At 36.6% G+C, this 15,896-nt stretch overlaps 1 protein-coding gene across 1 annotated transcript in view; it reads right to left on the bottom strand.

Annotated features, from left to right (window-relative positions):
- The window catches only part of prkcha (protein kinase C, eta, a), a 36,464-nt gene that overhangs the window by 15,266 nt on the left and 5,302 nt on the right, over positions 1–15,896 (bottom strand). Inside the window, exons 2-9 of the mRNA XM_044141820.1 lie at positions 10,083–10,146; positions 5,872–6,025; positions 5,753–5,787; positions 5,595–5,677; positions 3,761–3,890; positions 3,550–3,683; positions 3,337–3,477; positions 1,868–2,041 (exon numbers count right to left, since the gene is read on the bottom strand). Coding sequence (XP_043997755.1) covers positions 1,868–2,041; positions 3,337–3,477; positions 3,550–3,683; positions 3,761–3,890; positions 5,595–5,677; positions 5,753–5,787; positions 5,872–6,025; positions 10,083–10,146 — 915 coding nt within the window. The remainder of the gene's footprint in view (positions 1–1,867; positions 2,042–3,336; positions 3,478–3,549; positions 3,684–3,760; positions 3,891–5,594; positions 5,678–5,752; positions 5,788–5,871; positions 6,026–10,082; positions 10,147–15,896) is intronic.

Below are 15,896 nucleotides of genomic sequence, written 5' to 3'. Positions count from 1 at the left end.
AGTCTAACTCATTTCCTCTGCTTCTCTTTCCACACCGGCATTTACGTAGACGCCAGACTAAAATCAACATCTGAGATAATTTAACACCTTTTGCACGAGGTGATTTCACAACAATGTTTGACAATGTCTGCGGTGATTACCAGGAAAGAGCTGATAGCGATGAAATGCAGAATAAACTGAGAATCGGTCGCACCATCAGATCAATTCGTCCCAGTAAGAAGTAGGTCAGGAATGATTTGAACATCTAAAGCAGATTATGGGCATCCTGTGTCTAAACCCGGCAACTTCTGAGTCATTCTGTCAGATTAAAGTCTGGAAATCTGCTGCCACCTGCTGACCAGTTGAGGAAATGACACCTAAAAACTAAAAATATGATTTCACTGAGTTAAAGTGACGTGACATTCATCACAAGACGTTAAGACAGTAATTTCTGCTTGTAGACGACACTTGGATTTCTGTAATTCTTTGTGTTTTATCTAATCTGTAATCACAATGGCGTCAGCAAACAGTAGCTGATGGGAATGAGACGAGACACACCTGAGCTGGAAATCCCACATCAAGGAACCAGTTTAGATTTTTTTTTTAGCTGCTTTGAAGTTTTAAGAGTTTTTTTAAAAAATGGGAGGATTTCTTTTGAGGCTCAGAGCCACTAGAATTTGTGCAAAATCTATTATTCATTCTTTTATTTGATTAATAAAATTATTATCATCACAAAAAATCCATAAAACTTTGCTTTATTTTCACTCTTTCAGCATATTTTTTTTTAAAATCTCTCCATCTATCATTTAGCAAAATAAAATTATTTTGGTGATTCTAACTGACCTAAAACAGGAAACGTTTAGTTTAATTTAACATGAAACAGAAAGAAAAAGGGTTATTAAGTGTCTTTTTTTTAAGTGTATGTTAATGCAGTGTTCACAGTTCAGGTAAAAATGTTTGAATCACCAGACAGAGCATTTAAATTACAGAGTATGGTGCTGGTTTGCTAGGTCTTCAAGCTCTGACTGAATTATATATCTTAAATTTGTCGTCCTTGTCTGATAAATCATCATCTAAATCATGACTTTTCAAATTAAAAGCTGCAGTTTGTCATCAGTACTTCTTGTCTGGTTGACATGCAAAGTTTGGTTTTACCCAACATCAGCGATCTGCAGAAACTCTCTGGCTTCTTTGTTCTTTCTCTCTTTCCTTCATTCTCTCTTTATCTCCTCTTTCATTCTCTCCATCTTTCTTTGAATCTTGGTTCTCTCTTTCCTTCCTTCTGGATTCTTTCTTTCTGTGTTTTTCTTTCCTGGTTCTTTCATTCCCCCTTTCTCTCCTTCTTTTCCATCTTTCTTTCTTTAATTCCTTCTTCATTCACTCTTTCATATTCTATATCTTCCGTCCCATTTCCTTCCTTTCTCTCATAACCAGTAACGGGGAGCTACCAGCTTAAACAGACTCTGAACAGGAAATCCATTAAAAACTTTGACACACTCCTCTATTCATCTGCCAATACAGAATAATTAATCCCTGGCAGGAGACAGTTTTATAATTAAAACCACAAAATCACCTGAAAATTCAAATTTCCTGAAAACAAGGAAGTGTTCTGCTACATGAGCTGCAACAGCGGCGGTGTTGTTCCCGCCTACAGGTGATTATTCTCGAACCCATTAGCAGTGTCGCTGCGTCATCGCTTGACACCAGCCTGACAACCTCAGATGAGCAAACAAAAAATGTGTTTACATGAGTTGCATAATATTAACTTCCAGACAGCTGGATGAATCAGGATTAAAGCAGGAGGAGCATTCCTTCACACACTGTTGTTTCATGGTTCACTGGCTGGTATTTTAGTAATTGGTTATTCTGACGATCAATCAACACTGACCGGTGTTTGGAAACAGCAGTAAAGCTGCGTGAGGTACGGGTGACAGCGGGCCAGAGACAGAACCCGCTTCTCCGTCATGGTGCACTCCACGTCGTCGTCCTGCAGGATGATGTCCTTCTTCAGCACCTTGATGGCGAAGACGTGATCTTTGCTTTTTAGTTTCGCCAGCATCACCTGCAGAAACCATGTGGTTACAGTAAACACATGAAACAGGTAATTTCTCAACTGCAGCTTTGAGCAATTACAATTAAACTTTAGATTGAAGAAGACAATTTTGTTGGGGCAAAATAACTTTATATATTTTTTTTGATATTATGCTTCATTAGGAATGAAACAATTAATAGATGATAGGAACAAATGTCCACTATTTTGGTAACCGATTAATCATTAAGTGGAGTAACAGTTGGCAATTAATCGTTGACGTGTTTACAGTATTTACATGAACAAACAAATTCAAAGTGTTATCTGGTCAATCCATTTAATTTTGTTGGATTGTTAGTTACTGCAAGTAACTGAGTAATTATAATTAATCTTTAGATTTAAGAAGACAACTTTGTTGGGGTAAAATATTTATATATTGTTTGTTATTCCTATTACACTTCATTATGGCAGAAATGATTAATCGAATTAATCACGATTAATCAGTTATTGAAACATTCGTCAACTAATTTGGTAATGAATTAACCGTTAGCTTGAGTAACAGTTGTTTTTAATATTACACTTTATTGGGACTAAATCATAATTCTGATTAATCAAACTATTTGTGATTCATTATGATTAATTGATTGCTAAAATAATCATTGACTAATTTAGTAATCAAATAATCATAACAAACTCTAAAAAAGGTCCTTTGCTGACAGAGTAACACACTGAGAGCAGTAATAAGAAAAAACTGCACCATGAAAATATACATTTTGCAATTAAGATGTTAAAACATATTTATAGACTGAGATTTTTTTTAATCTCAAATGAGAAATGTCCATTTATTTTATAAAGTTTTGGTTTTATTAGTACTCTGAATATTTTGTTCTTTTAGCAAACAGCCCTTTTTAAGAGTCTGTATGTTCCAGTTAATGATTATTTAACCAATTAATCTGATTAATTCTTTCAACCCTACAACATATCTACAAATAAAGCATGAATAAGAAAAGCACAACCTCAGCATGTTTGCTTTCTTATAGAATTAAACAATCACATTTAATTAGACTTCGGTTCAAATTTTATTGCAGCTGCAGAGATAACTCTGGTGATTAGGTTGAGCCTTGAAATATACACTCAGAATGAATACTGGCTAAAAATCTACATGCAGAACCCATAAAAAATGTGTTGCTGTGGGCAGTAAAATAAGAACAATATTCCATTTATATTTGTGAAAAGAAACTTGTTCCATCATAAAAGCTATGATTTTTTTCTCCCATAATTCCAGTCATTACAGGATAATTCCCATTATCGCTCGAAGTTGTTCCCACCTTGCCGAAGCTGCCTTTGCCAAGAACCTGAAGGAAAGTAAAATCTGAGATCCCCAGCCGCGGGGTCTCCGGCCGAACCTCCGAGGTCGTACTCTCCGAACTCTCCGTTCTCTCGGACGGCTCCCTCCTCGGCTCTTTAACCTGTTGGGAAAGATCAACACGTTCACAGAGATCCAGAGGTTATTTAGAGTAACGTGAAAAACGTCTTTCTACCATTGTGTTTCGCTTGGAGATTCCTCCGGCCTGCAGACCCATCTCTGCTAGCTTGTTGGCCAGCTCCACGCTGTTGACGCCGCAGCTTGGGGCGACGTTCCCTTTGCAGCGGATGTGGACATTCATTTTACAAACTGAGAACAGGAGAATAAATACATCAATTAGACAAACCAAAAGATAAACGAGATCCCAACTTTTATGTTTCTTGTACTTTTGCAGTGCAGGCCCTGCCGAACTAATCCCCACAGCAGCGAACCACAGTGGTCACAGAAGGTTGGAGACTTGTAGGTGTGAGTGCTGAACTTGTGAGGGACGTTGATGCTGAAACCTTGAGTTGCATCCTGCAAAAAGACAACAGAGCCAGTAAATTACTCAGTACAGGTCAGATTAGTTAGATGAAATAAAGTAAACAGATGCAGAAACCCATGCTGTGAACTTGAAAGGAGAAAATTCAGCAAAGCTGCAACTTTCTGACTGATGTCTTGAGCTTTTCATTCGAAACTACCACAACCTGTTCTCTGCTTAATCTGAGTTGCACCAGCAAAGAAATCTGCCTAACATGATCCTGCCAGTTGAGATGGTGTCCTCCACCTTTCCAATTTGTTGGGGGGTAAAACACTAAGCCTTTTGTTTCTCCTGAAATAAAATGCCTCTGAAGATGTGTTTTCCAGGTCTTCTTCCTTTCAGCTCATATCGGTACAGATAACGACTCTTCACAGCTTTCATCAGCATCTTCACAAAGTTTTGCTTTCCTTCTGGATCAGATTTGCACATTTTGCAACAAGCATCAAATTTTACCCAGAAATGAACCAGAGTTATAAAAGTCTGCATTTGTCTTCCTGATATCTGTTTTTTCATGATGTCACACAAGGACATCACTGGCTACCGTTTGAGGCTTTAACGGTTAATTAACCCAAAATATGTGAGTGACATCTTTGATTTTGTAGATGTTTGATTTTGAAGAAAGATATAAAACAACTCTGTAGAAAAATCTCTCCTAATTATATCATTTATCAAACAGAAAGAAGTTTGGCAATCCTCCATGACTTAAAACAGGAAAACATTGTTTGATTTAATGTGTAAGACACAAGCAGCGTATGTAAATATTGAGTTTTAAGTGTGTTGGGACTCCTGGTCTAAATGTGTAAAATGCCTTAAACAAGCATTTAAATTACAGGGTATGGTGCCGGTTTGATAGGTCTTCAAGCTACTGCTCTCAGACAGCATGTCTCTGAACTTCCTCCTCTTAATTTGATACATCGGCATCTAAAACTTTGCTATCACTATTTTTTGGCTCATGCAAAGTTTGGTGTTTCATCAGCGTGCTTCAACATGTTATCTTTCTTTCTACTTCTGTTTCCTTCTTCCTTTCTCTGATGCACGCCGTTTACGGTGCTACTTGTAATTTTAATATTCCACACTTGTGGCGTATTAGAAATGTTTTATGTTCATTGAAAGAAGATTCGACTTTTAATTTTTTCAGTAATATTTTATCTTGTGTAAGGTTTATTTTTGTTTGTTTGGTATTTTAGTCAAACAAACAAAAATTTGAGAGTTGTTTTAATATTTTTTCTCTCTGACATGTGAGTAATTGGACTTTTTTGGAATTGTGATATGAATAAATATTTGTTAAATGTCTTTTTTTCTATCTGAGAGGAAAATTGTTAAAAGTATTGATCTCAGAAGAAGTTAAGATATACGTTGGATGTTTGTTGTCTTTGCTTTATTTGCTCAAAATTAACCAAAATCAGGAGAAACTTTTGCTTTTGCACAATATACAGATCACTAGTGAGTGTCTCTGTGGAGATGTAAATACATCAGCAGCTAATGTTGGAAAGTTTAGCGAAGTGTGTCGTTCTGGCTCAGTGGTCGACTCAGACAGAAACAGGAAGCTGTAAAGGCTGCTGATCGCTGCAGGTGCTGAGTGGGTGAACTTGCATGTGTGGGAGTGGGCTGCTATTTTAGGGCTTTCTGAATTAACGCAAAACGCTCCTTAAAAATGTGTGAAAATGAAGAGAAAAGAGGCAGAAACAAGCAGTCATTACCTTCTCTTTGGTTGATCTCTTCATGCGTGGACACACAGTAACAACCAGCTGGTGGCACCGCTTATGAACTACACAGGTACACACTGAAAACACACACAGGGTTACAGTCGTTTCTGGATGACCAACAGTCGAACAAAGAGGACAGCCGGCCTGCACACCTTGACACTGGTAACCTTGTTTTCCGAACACACCCCTGCAACAAAGGAGAGGAAACAGTCAGATCTCCTCCAGACAGTTCCGGCTCGGTTCCGGCTCGGTTCCGGCGGTTCGCACTCACCAGATGAACTCCTTGCAGTGGAAGCAGAAGGTGGGCTGACGGAGGAAAGTGGACATGAACTTGTGCCCGTTGACCTGGTGGATCCGTCGCCTCACGGCTCCCTGCCGCTCCCTCGTAAACTGCTTGTGGGCGTTTTCTTTTTTTACGGCGACATCTGCAACGAGACCGGAGGATCATTTGGGATCACATAATGGAAAACTCACTGAAAAGCCGTCTTTACAGGGGAAAAATTCACATTTAGCGTGTTTTTGTGTTTCCATTTTGGTCTCTACTGCTTCTAAAAACAGCCTTAAAAAAAATCAACCCCTGTATTTTAGTAATTATTTAATGTTTTATGTTGTCTATAAAAACCTCCAGAATGCAATGTAACACTGCACGTTACCTAGCAACCCCAGCCCGTAACCTAGCAACGCCAGTCCATTACCCGCAGGTGGGTAGAATCGCCAAAAGTTTCACTCAAGTAAAAGTAAAAAATTACTTCGTAAAATGTCTACTCAAGTACTGATTACCTGATCAAATTATCATTTAATATTTAAAAATTACATCATCAGACCGACTAAAATATGAAGTCAATTAGAAATTTTGGTATTTTAAGGACCGAAATGATAATAATTTGTCTCTGTACAATGGCTGCTGGAAAGGACAAGCGTTCTTTTGTTGTTGACTTTCCATCCAGAAACTTCTGCATTCTTGTTAGTTGTGCAGGAGGCTCTACTAATGATTTTCAAAGATGTTCGGTTGCATAATAGCGAATCTGTTTGCAGTCATTTTCATGTTTGTTTGGATTTAAAGTGACAAGATGCACTAAAGCAGCTCATTCTGAACTGACCAGACTAAAATCGCATTACATAAGAATAATTTTGTGAAAAAAATTCATTTTGTACATTTTTTGCATAATATATTCACCCATAGGTGGATCATAACATATTCAAGGAAGCATAATAGGTCACCTTTAGTAACTCACAGCCAGAGAAACAGGTTCACTTGTAGTTCAGTCAGGTAGTTCTGATTTGTGTTATTTCTTGTTTAGATTTGGGATTGTTCAATAAAGCCCTAACCATGCTCCAACTTCCTGAAATGTAAACAAACTAAACAATGAGCAGATAACCAAATATGAGGATTTGGTTTCCCACCTCCAGTCATCAACGCACCATGAACTCCCATTTAGAATGTCGTGTTTTATTTTTGTAATATGTATTTCATTATTTTTGGATCCTACACTTAAAACAGCTTATTTAACAGTATCCAGTAGGTCAGTGTAAGTGACTGTATTGTTGTTTTGAGACTATTTTCCAGTGATTCATTTATAATGGCATAATACTGTGAAACACCAGAACTGGAAGATATTTTAAAGTAGAATTACATCCAAAAACAACAAATAAAACAGAAATAAAACCAGGCACAACAGAAACGGTAAATAAAATGGATTCTGAAGCCTTTAAACAGGATTGTCCATCAAAAAGTATTAATAATCAGAATGGAAGTTATCGATTTCTTTTTAATTTATCATTAATTAATTGATTGATTAATTACAACGTGCTCAGGCCAGAAATGAAACACAGACTGAGTTCAAAATTCTAAACTTTCCCACCATTAATAAAACATTTTGAACATTTTGAACGTTTCACTTTTATGTAAAGTTTTGTTCTGCTTTTGGTCGACTCCCGTTCTGAAGAGGGCGTGTTTATTTATTCCACCAAGTCATCACCAGGTATGCCACTTTTTCTTCTCATTTATGCACATTTTTAATATTTAAGGAAAAGCTGATTGAATGGAAATTAAATTTATATTATTTTTGTCACTCAGTTAATCTGTGATCATCCCCTAAAGCTGGGAGTCAAACTCATTTTCAATCTGGACAAAAACAAAAATCTGAATGTTCTTAAAGAGCCGGTTGTGCCAGAATGTGTTGATAAAACCCATTAATTTTCTAAAATATCTCTAAATAGTTGTTTCAGCATTCGATAAGTGTTTCTTAAAATTAAATAACACTGAACTTCTTTTCTCACTGATCAGTCCCTCCAAGATTTCATGATTGTCTTTGTCTTGATTTTGTAATCAAAATCACAGATTTTGTGGTTCTAATTTAGAAATATTTGTAAGAACTTTTTACAATACTTGTATGATGCTAAATGTGGCTTTTTATTAATCAATGAATTAATAAATATAACTTATAATATAAAGATATAACTTGACATCAAGGCCGAGGCAGTCGCCACTTAAACCCAACAGTTTTGGCCAATTTTGATAAAAAATTTCAGTAAAATCATAAATCTGTAGAATTCGTGTGAATTTTACAGATTTGTGAAAAACTGACTCCAAATTTATGTAATTTGAAGTCTTGAGGGCCACACAAAACAGCCATTTAGTGTTATTATAAAGCTAATCCAACTTTGGTTAATGCTGAAGAAAAGCGTTTTTACTGTTTTGGCTCCATTTTAAAGAGTTTAAATTAATAAAACTAAACATTTTTAATTGTTGAATAACTTCAGCAGCAATTTACGATAAACTTGTAAAGTAGGAGTGCAAACGTTTTGCTTTTATGACGTGTCAGATTCCACCTGGACAGGACATCTTCACCTGGTTCCAAACAGATTCAGGCAAAACAAAAATAAAATGCATCATTTGGTGAAATTAACTTTAAATACGTGTGAATTGTGTTTGACTTGCATAGTTTCTTTTAATATTTGCTCTTCTTCCGCTAAGCAATGAGTTGTGTAAGTATAGCAGAGAGAAGAAAACCACATGAGTTATGGAAACTTGCATGCTGAGCCCACACTCTGGCCCGCGAATAAAAGCTGTGATACTCTGAAGAGTGTTAATTTCAGTACAACTAAAAACTTCCTTACACTTACCAACTTCTAAGAAACATTTTTATATCTGCAAAAAACTCAGCAAAAATTTTTACATGTTATTTGAGTTTGTTTTTTTTTACCTAAATAGTTTAGATCATTTATTACAAAACATGTTCATAACATTTTTTAACAAAATCATCTTAAATAATGAGATTTTAGTCGGCTCAGTTCTGAATTTTTATCGGTTTTAAGGCATCTTGTCACTTTAAGCTGCTGCTGGCCGCGCCCCTTCCTCAACGTTTACACTTGCACGTGAAAATGGCTGCTACCAGATGCACAATTATACAAACGTACATCTTTGAAAAGCAGAAGTGGAGCCTCCTGCGCAACCAACAACTATGCAGCAAGTGGTTTCTGGATGACAAAACGTTTTTTGTTTTTTTTCCAGCAGCCATTGTACAGCGCATACAGCAATAAAACCAACTGACCAAACACACTGCAGCTCAGTTTGGGTTGCTAGGTAACAAGACTGGGTTGCTAGGTAACAGCGCAGTGTTGCAATACTTTCCGGAGGTTTTTGAGACAACATAAAACATTAATTTATTGCCAAAAAACATCTGGATAGTTTTTTTAAGCACTTAGGCTGTTTTTAGAAGATGTTGAGACCCAAATGGATAAAAATGTTCAAAATGTTAATTTTGCATAACAGGACCCCTTTAAAGATGATAACATTTCAAGCACAAAGGTCGATTTATTGCATCAGACAAGGTCTTTGCATCAGTAAACTTACATAAATAGATTCTGCTTGTTTACGGTAAGTAGCTTTTTTTTTTAAGCCTCACCACTTTCTTTCCCGCCTAGTTCATTTTTCTAATTTTGAAAGCGCAGACTTCACAATATAATTATTAATGTTTAAGAAAATACATGACATATATCCAAAAATTCAAGAATAAAACAACAAAAGACCTTTAAAAATGGCTGAAGAAATGAGAAAGAAAGCCTGGCTCTTTGGGATGAAATTATTTTTAAACCTGCAACATGTCTATTAGGTATTCTTAGGACACTTTAAATTTAGTTCATTTATTTTTAAGTTCAAACCAAGCAAGGCATCAGCAAAAAACAGAGGAAGAGGTTCTGTTTAGTAAGTATGAAATAATAACCCAGGGACATGGTGCAACAGATCAGCATGCAGCCTCAACTTCTCCTTTATCATGGCAGTAAGTAACTTCCACCCCTCTGATACAAACCGATGTTTCATGTTAACCAAGTCAATTCAGTTTGTGTGCAAAAGCTTCAAAGTGTTGTGAAAATATAGCTGACAGCTAACAGAGTCACACAGTGGCGCATGCATGCATGCCTGCATTCAGAAGATGTCCGCCGGGGCGTCAAAAATAAGAGGTAAAGCCATCGCCCTACCGTCGGTGAAGGATCCGGTGAGCGTAATCAGGACGTAAACCTTGCCCTCTGGTTCCAAGTCCATCTGCAGAGACATAAACACACAACGCTGATATTTATGAACGATCCAGCAGGAAACGAAAACACAAAATTAACACTTGGTCCGATTACAGAAGAGTTTATTACCAGAAAGTATTTGATTTACAACAAAGACATTATGATCTCTAGGAAAACGAGTCCATAAGCTGCAGCAGCAGAGACAGAATGCTAATGTTATTGCTTCAGGATGCAGCTTTGCCATTTGCATCCCTAGAAACAGTAACTAGAAACACAAACATTAATGTCTGTTTTTCATAAAAGAAAATAATCATCTCTATCTACAATGATTTACACATCCATTTTTATGAAATTGTTTAGCTTTTTACTGAGCAGCTAGAATAAAAGAAGGCACCAAAAGCTTGTTTTAAAATTTTATATTGAACAAAAAGGTTTTTGTTTTTTTCAAATTAACAATTTTGGCCCTCATGTTGAAAAGTTTGAACTAAACCAGAAACACTTGGTAAGGTTTTGTATTTTAGTGTACTCTAACTTGAGTACAATATTTGGCGGCTCTGCCCAGAGCGTAGCTTTCATTCTTTTCAGTCCACATAACACTGAAAGAATCTGACGGCCTTTACAGGAAGGCAGTCCGACGGGTCTGACCGGTCGAGTCGCAACTTATTTCACATGCTGGGAACCCAAACATCACAGAAACCTTTAAAGATGGACACCGACTGCCTGTCAGGCCGGCAGGCAGGGGAACACGTACTTCCTGCTGAAACCACCGAGTGGAAACTCGGGTCACTGAAGTAAGATCTATTTATGTTCGATACACTCTTCCTGGAAAAACCTGACAGGGCACAAACAGAGCCATGTGGAGCATGAAAGCAACCAACAGGTGGACTCATAATATAAAACCATGTTTTCACTTGGGCTTAAAGATCCCTGCTCCTGTTTTCAGTCACTTTCTGAGTCTAGACGTAGTTCAGACTTCCACCCCGACAGCCTGAGCCAGGCGGGTCGATTTCTGGGCCCAGCCTCGTCTTGGTGATGTTTAACGCTCCCTGGCCTGAGTAATGAGCAAGGCAGCTTATATTTTTATCTCCCTCTGATTCAGGTGGAAAACCTTCAGGCTGAACCAATTCATCTGCTACTGTGTGAAAACCAATTAACCCGTCAGAGGCAGGTAGAGCAGCCAAAAATTGTACTCAAGCAAGAGTTTTTGTTTTTAACAATTAGTTAATGTTTCATGTTGTCTCAAAAACCTCCAGAATGTAACGTTGCCCTGTTGCCTAGCAACCCCTGTCCGTTACCTAGTAACCCCAGCCCATTACCCACAGGTGCTCAGAGTAACCAAGTAAAAGTAGCAATACAACATACTTTTACTCAAGTAAGTGTAAAAAAGTATTTGGTAAAAAGTCTACTCAAGTACTGAGTAACTGATCAAATTATCAATCCTTTTATGTTTAAAAAATTACATCATCAGACAGAATAAATAAAAAAATTAAGTGGAAATTTTGGTAATTTAAAAACAAAAACGACAATAATTCATATAAGTAACAAAAAAATAAAATCACGCTAAATAAATCCTTTCCAAATTAGTTTCTTTCAATAAAAAAGTTATGAAACTTTAACAAAAACTGCAGGTGTGCGTCTGTTTTTGGTGAATTTCTGGTTAAAACGTTTTCTTTTTTCATTCAGTCAGTAGAAAATCCAAAAATTTTACTCAAGTAAGAAAAGAAACACTTCATAAAAAAATTACTCAAGTAAAAGTAAAAAGTACAGTGTAATAACAGTATTTTTTTTCTCAAACAAGTAACTCAAGTAAATGTAATTGAGTAAATCTAATTAGTTACTATCCAACTCTGGTAACTAGCTACATATTTGCTTGAGTAACCTTTTGGAGTATTTTTACTAAGTATCACTACTCAAGAATACTTCATAGTGACACTTCATAGTAACTGAGTAACTTCAATGAATCAAAACAAACATGTTTTAACCAGAAATTCAACAAACACACACCTGAAGTTTTTGTTAAAGTTTTATAAACTTCATATTGAAACAAAAATTATGGATTTTTTAAATTATGTCATTTATATGAGTTATTGTCATTTCGGTTAATAAAAACTCCAAAACTTTCACATTACATAATCTTGTATAGTGTACGCCTTTTCTCAAAAGTCACATCATTGTACCATAAGCAACGAAGACTCAATCAACCATTCATGCACATATAGAGCTGCAACTAACGTTTATTTTAGTAACTGAATATTTTGACAATAAATCAGAACAAAAATAGGCACACACTGTAGACTTTTACTAACCACTAAAATGATGCAAATAAAAACTGATTCAATTCATTTTTTGAATAGGAAAAAGTGCAACAAAAAACAATGTATATGAAAAAAATTTAAAATAAAGAAATAAAATTTTCAGATTCTCTTTGTATTGATACATCAATAACAATCAGTTAGTAGCAGATTATCATCATCTCTAGGTTATTCCCATAAGATTTGTGACTTTTTTCTATTTAATAAATAAAACTGACACCATGACTGCAGCTGGTGAGGTCCAAACTGAAGTTTATGTGCCTACAGCGCAGATATTATAGTAAAACTGAACCACAGAGGAGGAAAACTTGAAATAACTTTAGAACAGAGGAAGGTGGGTGGAAAATGTTGAGGGTCGTTTTTAACCTACTTTCAGTTTATTCGCTGCTTCTCAACTCGCGCCTACAAATACTTTAATGGGGAATCAATCGAGAGGGGGCAACACAATGTGAAGTGTGGAGGTGTTGAGCTCCTAAGGAAGTCAAAGATGTCAGAGCGGTGGAGTCATCTGCAGGCGGGAGGCGAAGGAAGCTGGCCTTTTGGTCTAAATGTCAGAGAAATTCTGGTGCAGCCAGGAACCGTGAGGCTGCACTGCAAAAACACAAAACATTACCAAGTATTTTTGGTCTGGCTTCTACAGCAAATATCTTAGTACATTTTAAATAGGACAAAACTAACTTACAAGTAACGTTTCAGCTTTTATAAGTAAATAATTCCTTAATATTGATGAAAAAGTTCTAGTTCAGTTAGTAGATTATTTCACTAGTTATAAGTGAAAAAAATCTGCCACTAATAGAGCTAAACTTTTTTAAAGGAATATTAGAGGGGATGTATTATTCAAAATTCACATTTTGCACTTAAAAAACAACAACAAAAAACAACGCTTAAAAAACAAACATCCAGGCAGTTTTTGGCAATAAGTTAATGTTTTTTGGTGTTTGGAAAATGAGCCGTTTCAAAAGAATGTAACGTTACAGATCAGCAGCCACTGACGGTTACCTAGCAACCCCTGCGGAGCTCACCGGTTACCTAGCAACCCAAGCAGAATTCCAGCATGGTTGGTCAGCTGGTTTTACCACTACTGGAGTCTCTACTATTGCTTTTTAAAGAAGTACGCCTCTACAATAGCCCATCTGTTTGCAGCCATTTTCACATGCGAGTGCAAATGCTGAGTTGGGGGCGTGGCCAGCAGCAACATATTTAGATTTAAAGTGACAAGACGCCCTAAAACACCTCAAAACGGTTAGAACTGAGCAGAATAAAAGCTCATAATCTAAGAATGATTTCGTGCAAAAAATGTGATTAACATGTTTTGTACAGACCTATTCTAACCGGTTCAAGGAAGCTTTATAGGTCACCTTTAAGGAATCTTTTACTTAAAACAAGCTTGATATCTTGCTGAAAAGTTACTTATGAGTTAGTTTTGTCTAATTTCAAGTGTAGTAAGACACTTGCATTAGAAACTAGGTAAGATTTTGTATTTTTGCAGAACTGTGGGCATGGAGACGGGGGGAAACACGATGTTTGGGAGCAAACTGGAAAAGAGCCAACAGAGAAGACAAGAGCTTGGCTGTGAGCCTCTGAGAAAATGAACGAGTGGGAAAAAAGTGCGATAAACAGCAGAGTGGGCGTGTAAAGGCTTGCACCTCGAAGAGAACCAGCCCCAGCACTTCGTCTGCACAACAAAGCACCAAAAGAAAAAAAGAAAGAAAAAAGACGCAGCCCATCGTAGTTCAGATTGAGCAGATACAACCTCAAACTGGGGCCGTGAAGTGAGAAAGACATTTGCAGACCAAGTTCCAGTTTCACACCACTTCCTCACAACCAACAGGGTCTCAAAGCGAATGCTAGGTGTTGTTTTCTGCTGAAAGCTGGGGCCAAAAGCACCATGCATTTATGATTTCTACATGAAATTCATCCTAACATTGAAAAACAAAACACAAAATTTTTGGTCTAGTTTTTACCTTAAATATCTCACAACATTTGAAATAAAAAAAAGTAACTTACAAGCAACTTTTCAGTTGGTTTTAAGTCAGTAATTGCTTGAAATGAATGAGAAGGTACAAGTTCCACTAGGAGATTAGTTTCATTATAAAATGGGTAAAGTATCTTGTTATAAGTGAAATAATCTGCCTGTAAAACAAGCACTTTGTTGCCAAAAATTAGGAATTATTTATTTAAACAAGCTCTTATATCTTGTTGCAAAATAGTTTTGTTTTATTTTAAGAGTACCAAGATACGTGAACTAAAAACTAGATTGCTTTTGCAGTGCATGTGCTTGTAATAAATTACAGCTTTTATCTTTTCAGTAATTTAAGAAGGAAAAATATTCGGTTAAGTTTTAATAATGAATCTTTTGTTTGAGTTTTTACAGTTAAACCTTTCAGAGAAGCATTTCTGCTTTTGTTTCTAAAGCAAGAAGCTCTGCAGCTTTTCTGGTCGCGCTTCACTGATGTCTAAATGTTGTGCATGTGAGACAGTCCTGAGAGTTTTGCTGTTGCAGAGAGAGAAACAGGCTCAGCTTACACTCCTGCAGTGGATTCAGGTCCTGGAGGGATAAAAGAGCGCTAAAAAAAAGAGAAAACATAATGGGAAAACTCCAGTCTGAAGACTGTTTCAAAAGGTAAACTAGGCCATTTTGGTTTTGCTCAGATCCGTGTCAATAATCTTTAGAAATACTTTGCTTTAAGCCACATGGGTCAAACTCAAGGCCTGTGGGCAAAATCCGGTCCGCCACAGCTTTTTATGTGGCCCTCTAGGTTCTAGATTAAACACCAAGTATGGTTGAATATCATGTTATCTATCAAATCAATGCTGTTTTTATCTGTTTACTGCCAAATTATGTCAATCAATCCCTCTAGTTTTTTTGAGAATTATCGTGGAAATTGACATAAAATCGCCAAATCCCTGCATTTTTTAGCACTAATTGGGAGTTTATTGCAGATTTTTCTCAAACATTGACAAAAACTTTCTTACTACTAAACAGCTGCCTCTGCCTTAACTGATGTCAGATTATAGTCCATGATCTACAAAAAGCGAGTAATTAAAAGTTACATTCACTGTCAGAAATAAGGGCAAATATTTCCAAATTCCTAACACAAACACTTAGATTTTTATTACAAAAAAAGGCCCAAAAAGAATCACAAAATCCTAAAGGGACTGAAAAGATGTTCAATAATAATATGTAATTTTAAGAATCCATTGATATTTTAAGTTTGTGAACAGATTTTATCAATACATTCAGGCACAACAGGCCCTTTAAGAGCCTTCATAATCTTGATTTTGCCCAAAACAAAAATGAGTTTGACACGCTGTTTTAAGGCAAACCGGTTTATCTGAGAAGCAAGGATTTGTGTGCAGCCTCAGGGTGAGGGGGGCTGCTGCAGGTCTGGACCACGTGCACGCTGATGCACTTTGCCACGCTTAAGTAGAGCTAAAGTTTCGCCACATGGGCCATCATGTGTGG

Source organism: Gambusia affinis, linkage group LG16 (assembly GCF_019740435.1).
Source record: "Gambusia affinis linkage group LG16, SWU_Gaff_1.0, whole genome shotgun sequence".
Lineage (NCBI taxonomy): Eukaryota > Metazoa > Chordata > Actinopteri > Cyprinodontiformes > Poeciliidae > Gambusia > Gambusia affinis.
The sequence above is the reverse complement of the archived record's forward strand: the minus strand, read 5'-3'. Positions and strand labels throughout refer to the sequence as shown.